The 15,493-nt window shown below is 28.5% G+C and overlaps 1 protein-coding gene across 2 annotated transcripts in view; it reads left to right on the top strand.

The window, feature by feature from the left end:
• Positions 1 to 15,137, top strand: part of LOC118198401 (putative receptor-type tyrosine-protein phosphatase mosPTP-1) — a 178,001-nt gene extending 162,864 nt beyond the window's left edge. The window contains exons 25-26 of one of the 2 annotated variants that reach the window (XR_015039036.1): positions 226 to 463; positions 2,055 to 15,137. Coding sequence is in view for 1 of the 2 variants with exons in the window: in XM_085809345.1 (XP_085665471.1) it covers positions 226 to 357 (132 nt within the window). In the remaining variant the exon portion in view is untranslated. Of the gene's footprint in view, positions 1 to 225 lie in introns of both variants that reach the window. The other variant, XM_085809345.1, reaches the window with a different exon arrangement.
• The last annotated feature ends 356 nt before the right edge of the window (positions 15,138 to 15,493 follow it).

The raw sequence follows: 15,493 nt of genomic DNA, 5'->3' as shown, positions 1-15,493 counted from the left end.
TAATGAAAAAGACAGAACAGTTTATATACTCAAAATGTCAGTTTTTGAAATCGTTTATCAAATTTTCATATTAAAATTAGTGAAATTCTTATTTCGGACTAATGCTCATACATGTTGTAAACATATAAAAACACATTCTTGAATGTTTTCTATAATTTATTTTGCAGAATGTATGTTCTAAATTTTGGCTATAACACATGATATTAAAAATGATTTATTTTACAGGATGATTATTATTTTTTGTATCAGGCAGTGGAAAAGAGTTTATTAGCAAGGCATGATACTACCGTATCGCATTTTAATAGTCCTGTTAGTAATGGTCATGCTCTTCCATTCAAAGAAGAACCAGTTATCTGAAGTTTTCCTCTCACTATGTAAATAAGCAATCTTTGACTGTGTGTTTTGTGTGCCTCATACCAAGTGGCAATCAGGACTGCAAAACCTCACTATTTTTTAAGTGGAGGTTAGTTTCTAATGTTAGTAATATGTTGTTGTGTGATATGAGGTATTTTCTAAACAAAACTAGGTAGCAAAAAGTGACAATCTCGTGAATTTGATGAATTTCGTCAGGGTAAAAGACATTTTAGCATTATTTTTCATTCGTGGATAATATTTGTATGTCACTAAATAAACTTCTGAACAGATTAAAAAAAATGGAATTTCGAAATTTTTATATCTGTTTCGTTTTTTTTTTTTTTCTTTTCTTAAAAATTTCAAGCAATACTTTATATTTTCTTCATCAAATTCTGTGATTGTATTATTACATATTAGGTAAAATTTTCATGAAACTGCATTATGTAATACATTGTTTAAATTGAAAACATAGTTCTTGTAATAGTCTTTTGAGCCTGTTGCTGTTTAATTGCATTTATTGTTTCAATACATTCCTAACATTGTATATAAAGATATCTCTTGTAAAGACTATTGCTAGAAAGCAACAAAGTTTCGGTTGCTTTAAGTTAAATATTTTAGAATTAAATTAAAAATTAAGCCTGTTTTTGCAGTTTTTGTATTTACCAATGGCTTAAAAGAATTCGGTGAACAGTTATCAAACTAAAATTGCATTTTAAAGACATTCTTTGTATTTGTAATATTTTGAGAGATGATCTTTTCAATGCATTTCTGTTTGTTATTTAAATATTATTTTTGTAATACAACTGCAGTTTATAACTCCAAACTTTTGGATTAACGATTGGTTAGCATCTAACTGCATTTTATTAGAAAAATTTTAAAGCATCTACATATATTACTTGTATGTAAGTTAACTTGCTATAAATACCTAAGATTTATTATTGAAAACAAAACAGATTCTTGTTATTAAGAAAATATCTTATCTTTATAAAGAATTAAACTTTTTCTTCAAATCTTGCAGAAGTTGCAGACACTTTTGTAAACATTACGTTCATAATTGTAAACATTAAGTTTTTTTTTTTTTTTTTTTTTTTTTTTTTTTTTTTTTTTACACAAATAACCACCCCTCTAGTGTTCTACGGTTTTCAGATTTCTTCCAATGCATAAAACTTATTTCTTTCAAAAATTACTGATTACTTAACAAAATCAATGTTATCAATTTTTTTTCAAGAAAATGTTATCGGTTAATTCGTAAATTTAATTTAAATTTTCATATTACTTCCTTCTAAAGTTTTAAATTAATAATAATGAGAATAATGATCTCCCATAATCTGAATAATGAGAATATTTGATCTGCCATGTGATGAAATAAAATTTCTTTGTAGTACATTTTAGTACATTTAATAATATAGAAAACGTTTTGATTTTTTGCCAGAATTTTAATGAAAATATTGAGCATTTATAAATTTTCTATACATACCAATCTGCCAACTTTTATATATATCATGCATAAAAAGAATAAATAATTTTTGCTTTATTTTATGGATTTACTAATGAGTCTAATTTTCTAAACGTTTCAAAATTATTTTTTATTTGAATAAGGATTTATTAAATGGAAAAATAGAAAGAAATAGAATGAGGTAGCTTTGCACTGCCTAAAGTTCCTTGCTTTGATATTCACTGACCATTTTATGCCTTCACAGGTTGTCTTTTATGTTGCTTATTTGGTAGAGCAAAGCTAATTGCATGGATGTCCAGTTTTATATTGAAGAATGAAAAGGAGTTTTGATCGTTGTGGACTGAATGATGATGCAAAAAAATGGTTTGAGTAAGCGAGTGAAATATGTATGAAAAAAAGCACTAAAAGTTTTGTTAATGTTAGTTTCAAAATTTAAAATAAATTATAAAAATTATAAAAAAGCAAAAAAGTTGAATGATACAAAACTTGTTATATTATTATACGTTTAGTAGTGATAAAAATTAATTATGTCTGTTTCATAAAATTCGAAATTCCATGAAATTCAGCTCAACAACAATGTCGTAAAATAATTTTAAAATGAGCAAATTTTTAGAATTTTCGATACACAGTTCCGCGCGCTGGAGATAAAAAGGTCCCATCCCCCGTAGAGTGTTGCCATTGCTTGCTTTTAAATCGTTGAGTTTGTTAATCAAAAATTCGTTAAAGTTTTACTAAATATGAAATTGATAAAAAAACAAATTCCAAGTTTCAAATTTGGGTTTTCAGATGCTCATATTCGCAGTAGGATTACGTCATTCAAAATTGGAGGGCTCTAGATACCGTTGTTTTATCACAATGCAAGAAACGTACATACATTTATGCAGGTTCTTCATTATTTAATTTTTTTAAAATATAATACAGGGTGATAATATTTGGTGGCAAAGATTTGAAAAGTAATACGGAGTTTATAAGGTTCCGACGCAAAATCGCAAAACGAAAACAATAGTCCTTCAAGGACAAAGCCCCTTTGGACTAATAAATAAATAAAAACTATTAGTTTTATAGTTTTCTAATTTAAGTCGACGATCATTGATGTAATGAGACGAATTCATACCAATTTATTTCCTTTTCAGCCCTTTAATTTCAGAGTTCTGTATGATGTTTACCTATCTCTCCAGATATCCGTCAAGCTCGTTTCATTGTTAGTCGTAATAAAACCTTTTTTTTATGAAATTATTTTTGTGGTGACAAATGTAAAAGTAATTAGAACGCAGATAGTAAATAAAAATCATAATTCAAAGGAAATACTTTTCGATAACTTCGAACGCAATATCAACGCATCGCTGCTCGCCAGAACAAGGGATATGTCACGTGTGATTATCTGTTAATCGTACGTGCTTAAAGCGTAAACATAAAGCATTAGGCTCAAGACTAAAGAAGGATCTGCACTCCTTGAGTTCCAGTCAATGTGTCAAGACATTTTAGAAAAAGTTTACGTCAGTGTGAGTAGAGACGATCGAGAAGAAAGTATTAGATTATTATTAGCAGTATCATTATAAGTACCAATTTTATTTTATTTTGACAAAATACTCTTCTTTAGTTGTCTTGAATAATTCAAGAAGTGATACTAAATTGATGGAGCGAATAGTTAGTTTCAGTGAAGATTGCTCTGGTAAAAACTCCGAAGAGCATGAAATCGCCGTATCTGAAGGTGAAGGTATTCAAACATCTATATAGTAGTAATGAAGAAAGGTTTCAAAATGTATGTTGGGCAGGAAAAGGATGCGTATTTATTTCAGATTCAGAGTTGGATACTGAGACGAACATTCCTGGCATATCTCAAAATGCAAGTCAAACAGAAGTTGTAGCTGACATAACCATGTGGTAAAAAATTGGAAATAGGAAAATCTTGTGGTAGACCATCTGCCTGTACATTATTCAAAGACGTTGCAGGATCAACTGACTATGTAAAATAAAATGCTATGTTAGCATGTGTAAATAGTGCGTTCCAATATGTAATAGACGTAAACGTGGGGCAAAACAGAAAAAAAAAAAAAAAAAAAAAAAAAATACTGAAACGGAAGCACTTCGAGTTTTCAAAAAGCAGCGAACAATTTCAGTTGCAGAATTACGTATATGCTTTTGTAGATTTTTTGCATGCTGGAGAGAGGTGGAGGGGATATAAGGCACGATGAATGAAAGCTTGTTATTTTTGACACAAAAAATAGGCCTCTTTTCTAGCAAGCTTAAAAGTTTTGACATAAAATTTTGTTTGACCGTCGTTCTATATTTGGAAACAATCAGATTTCATAATAAGACCAAATTTGGTGTAGATGTAGTCGATCAAATAGCGCTCAAATTCATTGCAAAAGCAGGATTTTCCGGTGGCCTCCTGAGATTGTTTATAATATTTCAAATATGCCCCGCATAAATGCCTGGTTGCCGTACAAGAAATGTACCAGTGAGAGAATATCTCGAAAAGATTTCATGTTTCAACTGGCCGAAGAGCTTGTCGGGGAACAGAAGCTCCTTCCATCCATTAGCAGTTCTCAACTACGCAAATTGAGACAAATTGGCTACTGTAACAAAACTAGAAGTAAGAGTATTTTTATTAAATGTTAAAATATATGTGTGTGTGGAAAATGTATAAGGACAGCAGAATATGTCTGCAAAAAATGTGCAGAATAAAAATATGAATAGTAAAAGTTGATATAAGTTTGTGTTTACAGTACTTCTTTTCCTTCTTCCTTTGCTTTTAAAAACAGTAGACTTAAACACATTCTTCCAACTTTTCCATGGTCTTCTAACCTTAGCTGGCTATTAACACTTATATCATCAGAAAAAGAATATTCACTTGCAGACTCAGAGCTCGATTCAGGTAGGCTGGGGATCTAGGCAGAAATCTTTTCAGGGGCTCTAATGCTCATTTTCCTCGTTTTCGTGAGAGAAAAATAGTTTTATGACTTTACAGAATAATGTAAAGAGCCTTTAAAATCCGAGGCACTAGGCCTAGGCCTTGTTGACCTAGGCAGTAATCAAGCCCTGTCCATACTCGCTTCTTCCCAAATATGGTGCCTTGTCACTTAAAGAGACATTAGATGTTTGTAAGCATGATCATATGGAGTGAAATAGAGGAGCTAGCTAGTTCCTTTAGTTATAATAATGAAGTAACTCGCTTGATGTACCTATGAGTGGTCTATTTTGTCTTGCATAAGAAAACTTGGAGTTTAGATGCTCTTCTCATGAATTTAGAATGTTTGTCACATTGTTATAGGATGTTTAGTGCTTATGTAGTGCTACTTACATCTATACTAAATTCGTAAATTTGCAAGGAAAAAATATGTTAAAATTCTTTCAATTAAAGTTGCATTTCAATTTCTATCTTTTCTTCCATTCTACTTTTTGAAGAGAAATAAAATGTGGAGGCTGATTATGTATGTAACGTACAAAATTTTTCAATTTTTGTAACTTATCAAAGGTTTTAAATATTAAGATTTATGTTGCAACATTACATAAACTACCCGATATAATTGCAAAAATATTTATTAAAACTGACTTTTTTCTTTAACAGCTGTAATAAAAATTGATCCAATTACTGTTAATAACAAATGTCCATTGATATCAAATAAAATGCACTTTTTGACTATTTTCATAATCATATATGAAGCCAAGAAGCCATGGAATTATAATTTAGCAACCAATTACAGTTTACTAGTGAATCGATTAAAAGTGTGCTTGGAATTATTGAGCAATAAGAATTTAGTGGCTCAAACTGTTAGCTGATTTTTTTCCCGTCCGTCGCCAAGAAGCTGGAGCAGCTTGTAAACAACCCCACTGCGTTTTACGTAGCTTTCGCATTGCATAATTTTTGTCAATATTACGTATTTAATTCCCCTTAATGCTAAGCATGAACAACAAATATTGTGTTTCAATTAAAATCAAAACTAACTTTCTTGCTTATATTATGTGAAGCAGAGACAAACTGCGAAATATTTTTACTTGTAAACCTTGTCATAAGATTACAAACTCAAAATACACTTTTTTAATGTTATAATTTTATAAATATAGTTCTCTAATTTTAAAAATGCCCTAAAATGGGCTTCAAAAGAACATTTGAGTATGAAACCACTATTAGACTTTTTAATAAAGGTATTACAGTAATGCAATACATTGAGCCCAATTTTTTTATTGCTATTTTTTAATTTGTACACCACAACCTGGGTATCGATTCTTTTAAACTGGCATCTGGCAATCTCTAAATTATTTTCAAATGATACTACTTAAAAGTTACTGTTGCTTAAGCATGCCCAGTTAATTCTAGAGGCCAGTTTTTCATTGTTAAGAACCTGGTGGTGAATGTATTTACTTTTCATTGGCAAATCAAAATTAATTTCAATTACTCCTATTCGATGAAAATTAGGAAAAAATTCTTGTGACGAAACTGCAATCTTCATGCTGTAAGTAAAGTTGAAAAGAACAAGAATTATGAAGTTCATTAAATACTGAAAAAATTAAGTTAAGTGTATGAATATGAAATTTATATTTAAACAGTAACAATCTCAGCTTTCAGAAGATCTCAAACCTTCTTAGATTTATGGCCGTTAGTGTATAAAAGCGGTTGTATATCTGTAACACCCTAGATCAGCTTTAGTAAGTTAAAAAATACACGCATTTCAAACTCACAAAAAAATTTTTTGTGCCCCAACTGCGAGTTACTTTGCATTTGTCGTCCAAGTTGGCAGGTTTCTAGATGGACTGTAGTAACTTTATGCATTAAAGTTGTTTTTAATATTTTTTGACCCGACACTATATTTATCCATCAGATTGAAAATTTTAATTTTAGAGATTAAACTATGAATAAATTATGAAACTAAAAAAATTAATTACTTAATTTCAATTTTAATATATTTAAAAGTTATCAAAAATTTACATGTTCTATTTGACTGTTATATATGTAGAATTTCATCTGTTTTCATCTGTGCTTGCAATCAAAGTACTTTATACAGGCAATTAATCAAAACTTTTACATGCAATGGCTATTAGATAGTTAATTATATCTTAATGTATTTGTGAAATCTTAATTTGAAATTATTTTATCATTTTATGTATAGTTAAGTGGATTTTTATTGTACTGAAAGTATCCTGACACGTTTATTAAATGTGTATGGGAAATAAACGAAAAAATATAGAAAATTTATTGAACTTATTAAAAAATTGGAATGTTTTTATTGAAGTAGCGCTGTAAGTTATTAATAGTCTTTAGATAGCAAGATTTGAATGTGAAAATGTTTTTGTATCCTGATCGTTTTGTACAACTAACATTCTGTGTTGTCCATTATGTATAGATAGGAAATTCTGCACATATCATATATGAACTTCCTTTTCTATCACTGTAAACTCTATTGACACAGATTGTTTAAAGGTTTTCGTATATATTAAAAAGATATTATTTATGTAATATTTTAGAATATTTGATACTATTGTCAGTGATATAAAAATTACATAATTTTTTTATAATGCATAAACTTCTATTTGTATTAAACATTGCTCACGTTATTGGTAAAAATGTAATGCTTTAGATACAGTCTTTTATGATAAATTTACTTAAAGTAATCTCAAGAAAAAATTATACCTTTTATTGGAAATAAAACAGTCTTTTATAAAATTGAATACACAGTAAATAAGTCTTCCTTTTAAGAATGTATAACAAATAAGTCTGCAGCTACCCGTAAATGTGCCATGCAAAAATAATGCTTAAATATTTATGTAACAATAAGGTTGATATGACAACAAATGAAATATCGTTTGTGCTTTAATGCTTTAAGAGAAAAAATGTTTATATAATTTTTCTCTTACTGAGTTAGTTCATCCAGAACAGTTTAATTTACATCTCAGAATACTGTATTTTATCAAAAACTAAAAAGGTGTATCTCAGCTAACTTCTTTTCTCATTAATCCTTGACAGATGTACTATGTTTGTGTCTAGAATATTAGCCATGCATCTAGAATACTAGCCATGCAAAAAATATTTACGTTTCTTTAAATAATGCAGTTTTAGATAAGAAGTCAATCTACTCAATGATTTCCGAGTTACAGGAATTATGATCATGAAGTATGATCTACAGTTATGGGCGCTGAGTACTTAGGTAGTTATTGTTTATCTGGAAGGCTTTTAACATTTTTTTTTCCTTTGCTGGTATGATTCATAGAGCAGTATTTACGATAATTAATCGTAAGTACCAAATAATTTACCAAAATAAATCGCATTTTAACTTAGAATTATTCTAGTCATTAAAATATGTACAGGAATTATTCAATAGAGAATTATTTATTTAGCTTTGATTTATTGCTACTGAAATATATTTTCTTTCACAAAATGTTTGGTCTTTAAAATGCATTATTGCAAAACTTATTAATTTCACTTAATATGTATGTATGTATGTATGTATGTAGCTTGCCATGTATATAGTGCATAGGTTCTATTTTAACATTTTATTTTGTGCTTATTTTCATTGTATGTTCTAAGAAGATTTGTAAACAGGACAAAATTTAATTTTCTTTCATTTAACGCATCAGTGATCACTAAATTTATAATAATGAGATACCTTTATACTTTGCAACAGATTTTGTATAACATTTTGCTAAAAAACGTGAATCTGGTATTGCACTGTAAGGCTTAAAATTTAAATTATTTGAAGTTTTATAGATAAGATTACATATACTACAGAAAATATTGTTTGGTTATATATTGTGTGACATGCTTCTGAATATTAAAAAAAATAGCTATAATCATTTCATTTGACATATGAATTAAAACTCTAAAATCTATAACAGTCAGAAAAATAATTATACATTCTTTCTGATTCAAAAGAAATTAAATCATTTTGTTTAATACATAGTATTCATTCTTCACATAAAAATCTAAAAATAGTAATAATATTCTCTAAAGTAAATTGCCTTAGAATTAACAATAGTGAAAGATCATAGTAGGATTTAAAATGTGTTTTTCTCTATAGGAAATTTTCGGAACTAAAGTTAATCAGAAATTTTTAGGTGTAAAAATAATAACTGTATTAAGTTTTTTTTTTTATTTTCTCTGAAGTTTTTGTGTTTTGATTTGCCATTTCTGTACTACCTTCTGTACAATTAAATGCGAATCTTTAGAAATTTTTATAGCGTTTATAAAAATTTAAAATCAAAAACGCTTTTAAAATATATTTATGTTAGCAAATTTCACTGTGAGACTTATGTTGCAGTGAATAACTTACTGTTATTAATAACATAAATTATTTTAAAATCTGAAAATTATGTTTATTCCTTATACATCCATCGAAATTTCATTAACTCAGTGGTTATAATTAAAATGGCCCTACTCAGACTTATGCACAGCCCGTTCCAGCTGACATATTACTTTGAAACTCGATATATACATTATATGAATTATGTGAAAAGGAAAACTCCAGGAAAAATCAATGGTTCAAATTTTTATCACAAGGTGAAAAGGTGGGCATAAACAGCAAGAAACGCAAACTGGAAACATAAGACTTTATTTAATGCAGCATTTGTTTAGTCCATTTGAGTCAATGACATGTTCGACAGTAGCTCAAAAAGTTTCTAGAGGAATTGAAGCAACATGCCGTGTTATGCTTGCTTTCAATTTAGGCAGAGTCCATATGCTTAGCTCATAGACACCATCTTTCAGGAACCACCACAAGTCGCAGAGATTCGGGTCCTGAAGAGCGAGAAGTCCAGGTGTATGGGAACATTTTCGAAATTCCCTGATTGAGATTGATCATCTTGAAAATGAGCACAAAATGTATTTTTCATTAACTTTCAATATGGGGGTTTTGCATTATCTTGCAGGAAAATACAGAGGCAGGCTGTCATACACAATACTGGGACTTACACAAAACTTCATACCCAATACTGGGATTTGCAGAACCTCATATGCAACAGCTCTGAGTATTCACTGCTCCATCTGGGCAACTATCAGGAACAGGGTGCTCTGCCAACCACAGCAAGAGTGATTTCTTCCTCAGTTTCATTTGAAACTGGTTTCGTTCTCTACTTAACAGCACATGTATTTCCTTTCCCAGTATCTTCAAATTTACTAATTATCGTTTTCAAGCCATTCTTCATGACCTTTTCGCAAGCTTCTCAGACGTTGATATTCTTATAGTGCTGCTAAACTGTTAATGTAGTTCTGATAAAATAACTTGATCAGTAAAGCTTTATCTTTCCTCTCTAAAGGTATGATGAACAATAATTTTATGGCATTGACTACTGACATTTGAAAGAGTTCTTATTTTGCGTAGAATCCTTTCTACATTTCATGAAAAACGCCATATAGAGGTCTAGATTTGAAAGAATATTTTCGTAATCCAATTTACTTTTCTCCATCGTCCATATAACGTATATTCCAATCAACAAAATACGTCAACCAGAATAGGCTCTATATAAGTCTGAGTAGGTGGTTTGAGGTTATGTAGGTTTAAGTTTATAATTACAGGATCACATTAACCGAAAAGTGTTCATTTATGCCTTTAATACTTTTTGCTGATTTGATATATCCTGTTTCAATTATACATAATGTTTCAATGTTTATAGCAATTTTTTTTTTTTTTTACTTTAATGACTTTAACGCTTAGTTTTCTCCATAAGCATTATTATTTTTTTAATCTAATAAAATTATTTATATGCCATTGTATCAAAATTAGCTGTTTAGGTTTAGTACTTAAATATTGTTAAACATTCTAAATCATCGATTTGCTTATGACTTGTTTATACTTTTGCCATAAATACTGTTCTGTTTAGTAATGAAGCAGAATATAATATAAATGCCTTTTAAAGCATGTTGTGAGTGTAAATGTAACACAGTTTTGAAATTTTGTTTTTGTATGAATTCATAAATTGCTGCAGTATTAGCTTAACTGCTTAACTCGTAATGCTCAGCTGTGTAAGCTCAATGAAGTACCTGCTGACTTAGTCACACCTAAACTTAAAGAAAATAAGAAGATCTCTGAAAGGAGAAATTTTTCCCATGCCTCTTTCCTAAAGAAGAGATTTTTTAATAAAAATGGAATCGGTTCCTTCAATCTGAAGAATTAGCTGGCATAATAATATGAGCTACATTACTCTGTTTATTTCAAGGAAAGATCTAGTAATTATTGTGATAGTTTATTTTGTTAAGTTTATTTATAAATCAGTATGCATTCCTGAGTAAATTGAAAGTTTATCAAAATTGTTGTTGTTTACAAATCCTTTTTATTGCTCTGTTCAAAGAATGCCTGTTGCATATAATACACGGGTCACTTTTATAATATATATCTATCTCTATATATCTAAGTCCATTTGTTTATTTTAGGCTTACATAGCTTCATGTTAGAAATAAGATTTCCTTCTTTGAAAGGATAGCAAAGCATTTATATTTCATGCTAAGGATTTTTCTATTGCTCAACTGAATATCGTTTTGTTAAGGGATGAAACGAATGGTGTTTTTAAATGTTCTTAAATTTATTATTAAAATGCATTTAAGTTATATTTTTATTTTTATACTTTTAATCAAAGTTAATAAAATGAATATTGCTGCTATATTCAAAATGTTTTGCACTTATTTATTATTTTTTAGCTAAATTAATATCTATTGTTTATACCGTCAGCTTCTAACTAGGAGGTTATAATAGTTGTAAATTTCATTCAGTTGTCGACATAATCCGGATGAAATCATGAAAAGTTTCAAAACCGTGGTTTACTTTAATTTTTTAATGATGGAAATCACAGATGTTTTATCTTGAATATTGAAAGTTCTTTTTCCATTACATGCTTTCAAACTTGTTACTAAAATATACTTGATTATACAAATGGTTTATGCTTGTGGTAAGTCTCTTTTATGTTAACTTTTATTCACAATTAACAGCTGGGACTTAAACAACAGCCTTATAAACTATTTTGCTGCCAAATCATTTGACATTGTGCATTGATTAAAGAGTGTTCCTCTGCAGTATACACAATTTCATATTTATGCAAATAACTTTGTAAATTTTGTGCATTAATATAACATATAACGCATATTAAAATGTTTGAACATATGTCGCAGTTTTTATTACCCTTCTTTTTACAACATTTTTAATGTATAAATAAATAAAGATGAAAGCTAAGAAAATGCATATTCCAAATAATTATGTGTTCTAATGTTGACATTTCAAAATTTATCTAATAGTTTGTTAATGGAATATGTAATGCACCTAATAAGATTTCTTTGCTTAAGTATGACTTATAATCCTATTTTCAAATGTTTAAAGTATTTGCATATATTCATTTAAATTTTTTCCTAGATTGTACATGAGACTTTTGAAGCATCAGTCATGAATGACGTTCATATATACCTCCATTAAATACAAATTTTCCAAAGATATAGTTATTTAGTTTCAATGCATAATTTTTAAAATGATCTAAAAAAAGTTCCTTATACATCTCAATTCTCTAAAGTTAATAAAAAATACTTACGCTTATACTCACAGTAAAATAGTCAAGATTATATTTTTTATGTTTTAAGTTTTGTGCTTTATCATTATTTAATTTCGGCTTTACCGAGTTGGTTCTAACTGCTTTGTCATGAGTGAAAAAAAAATTAAATGCTCATTTGCTCTTTTCTTTACATTTTGTAATTTCATTTTAATAATTAATCTTGTTTATTTCATTTCTCTCATTTTCTTATCAGTTCCATATAAGTTTTTAAAAATTTAATTTTTTAAAGTATTACGCAATGCATTACGAATAGAATCAGTATCAGAATCAATGAACCAATGGCTTTTAGAAACATGTTTCTTTAAAGTATCTGTTTTCTTTTCCTTTTTTCTCTTCGATTTTTGTAACATTTGTAGTCTTGCACTGGACATTTAATATTCAGAGCAAATTTTTATTTGTTAGTAATTTTTCCCATTGTGATATACATGATTTAGAAGGTTACTTCAAATTACTGCTCCAAGATCAAATTAAATTTTATTATTTCTCTAAATTTCAAAGTCCGCATGTTTTTCAAGTTTTGGTATGAAAATATGTGAAACGCCATGCAAAATCCTAGTTAATGTGTGAGGAATAATATCTTGAATATACCAGAGCTGTTTTAGAACATAGTAAGACTGACCTCCGGTTAGCTAATTGTCGCAATGGTATGAAACCGTACCACAAGAAATTAAATCGCCGTCCAGTTTTCTTTTATCTAGGATAGATTATATGGGTGGAATACAAGCATTTTATATTAAATTGTAATTCATATAAATGTGCTGTTCTGCATTGAACTTTGTAATATAGATTAAAGTCTTGAAAACAAGTATACATTTTTCGGTTGATTTAAATTGAAATTCATTTTGCTAAATGCACTTTCAAATTAAATTTTAAAAGCTATTTAGTCTTACCTTATTTCATTTAAATTTGTCTAAATTTTGAAAAGAATAACTCCTTTGGAGGCATTTGTACTAAAGATGAAAATGCATAGAAAATGCATTTGGTATGTGACTGCATTGCAAATATGCCGCATAAAGTGGAGTTGTTGGACAAAATGCTCGAAAATTTTACAGATAATGACTCGTTTTATTTCTTTTGTTATATATGTATATTGAGTACTTATGCTAGTAATTCATGTAACCTTTAATGCTCCAAAGTTTTCGACCTCTAGAAATAATACATTTCCTCTACATTATTGGTGTTTTGCTTTATAAAAAAGTAATGCATATAACAATACAGTTTTTTTCGTGTGTGTGTCTGTAAAGTATAATTGTTAGAGAAGCGATGCTTCCTTCCTGTACATTGTCTACTATATCCAATTATTGTTAGTTCCTTCTCCCTGAAGCATTCTAATACTTTTAGAAACAACTATATTACACCGTTTTAATTTGTGAAGCCACTTCAGTTAATATTAGAAAGCTCTCTGAAAAAAAAAATTTATTTTTCAAGATGTTTTGAAGGAAAGTCATTTTTAGTTTTACATATCATATATTAATTTTCAATAGAAACAATTTCTTAGAACAAATGTGCAAAAAAATTTTTGTATATTTTACAGCAAAATTTGGAAAAATGTTTTGAGTAGCATGTATATATATATTTTTTCTCTTTTGGAAAAGAATGGTATTTTTGATGCACATATTTCATCTTATTTGTAAACTGAACTGATAAAATGATTTAATATACATTACAAATTTCAGAAGTTTTGAAAACACACTTTTTTATCGAAACAATAAAATACAGCTTTGCTGTTATATGAAATACACTTAAAAATATTGACAGGTAATTTATCATTTGAGATAAAAATTGATGCATAAATTGCACAAAGCTTTATCTATTTCTCTAAATAAATTATTTTTTGAATGTACTCTTAAACAGATATCTTGTCCTTGCTTTCCTTGACTGATAAATATATCCAGGGCATCAGCCAATATATAAAATTATCAGAAATTCTTCATTTATATTATTCATATCTTAGAATAGCTTTTGAAAAAATATTTCAATAATTTTAAGTAGGTATCGAATTTAAAAGTAGCATATTTTTTAAAAGCCCTATGATTTGACAAAATGGAAATTGCTTGACTTTTGAAGAAGAATAATTTTGAATTTCTTATACAGTTATGTTTTAATAGATACTTATTAATCACCTGCAGTGTTAGCACAGTAACATTAATAAACTATAATTAATCTGATTGAAATATCTTATACATCAAATAAAAGTGTATGCAGTATGTATTTTTATTCAGTTATCTCAGCTTGAGTGCCTCAAAAATGGGGATGGTTATCTTCATAACATCTGGTTTGAAAGTATGTTTCAAAACAAAACTAGAGAAAGCATGAAGTATTTGCCAATGTTATGTAACCGACTGTAAGTTTGGCTTTCAGTTAACAAAGATTAATGTATCTAAATTCTCCCTGTAGATGTAATGAGGTAAATGAGCTTCTTTTCACCTATCCATCCTGTATATGCGAAGCCCAACATTTCATTTCCTGTATGAGTACTGCATATACAAATGTTACTCTGCTCTAAATCTATACATGTGGAAAAATTTTGTAATTTTTTGTTGTTGTTTTTTGTTTCCCCGTACTTAGAATAGTTTTCAAGATAAAACTAATATGAATTTACATTTTATTATCAATAGTTGATTTTATATGGCATCGAAAATGTGTGTGAGACACAATATTTGCACAAAGTATTTGTTAAATAAATGTTTGCACAATGAAACAAAGAACCCTATTGTCATGATATGTAAAAATATTTGTATTTTGTTGTAAATAATTTATTCCTAATTCATAGCAAATAAAGTTGCTTTTGAATTAAAAATATTGTCTTTTAATACATGTTTAATCATATTCCATTGCTGAGGTACAAATCATTTTGAAATGCTCATTAGTTTGAATTTTTAAATGTTACGTTACTAAATTACTGCAATATATTATCAGAGTTTTAGAAATTGAAGAATATTAATGTAAATTGCTTACACTAAAATTTATGAAGCCAAAATAATTTTTCACTTTGAAATTGATAACAAGAGGGCGTTTGAGTTAAACCGGGGTAAAAGAGCAAATTTTAAGGAGTGGAAACTACGTTTGACACAATAACCTGCTACATTTACGCTGCTATTCTAACGTTTATTTAACTCCTAGTAAGCTTCTACAAAGAAGGATTTACCTGTTCTC

Source organism: Stegodyphus dumicola, chromosome X2, assembly GCF_044657685.1.
Source record: "Stegodyphus dumicola isolate Sdum_Otavi_A_Nest chromosome X2, ASM4465768v1".
Classification (NCBI taxonomy): domain Eukaryota; kingdom Metazoa; phylum Arthropoda; class Arachnida; order Araneae; family Eresidae; genus Stegodyphus; species Stegodyphus dumicola.
The sequence above is the reverse complement of the archived record's forward strand: the minus strand, read 5'-3'. Positions and strand labels throughout refer to the sequence as shown.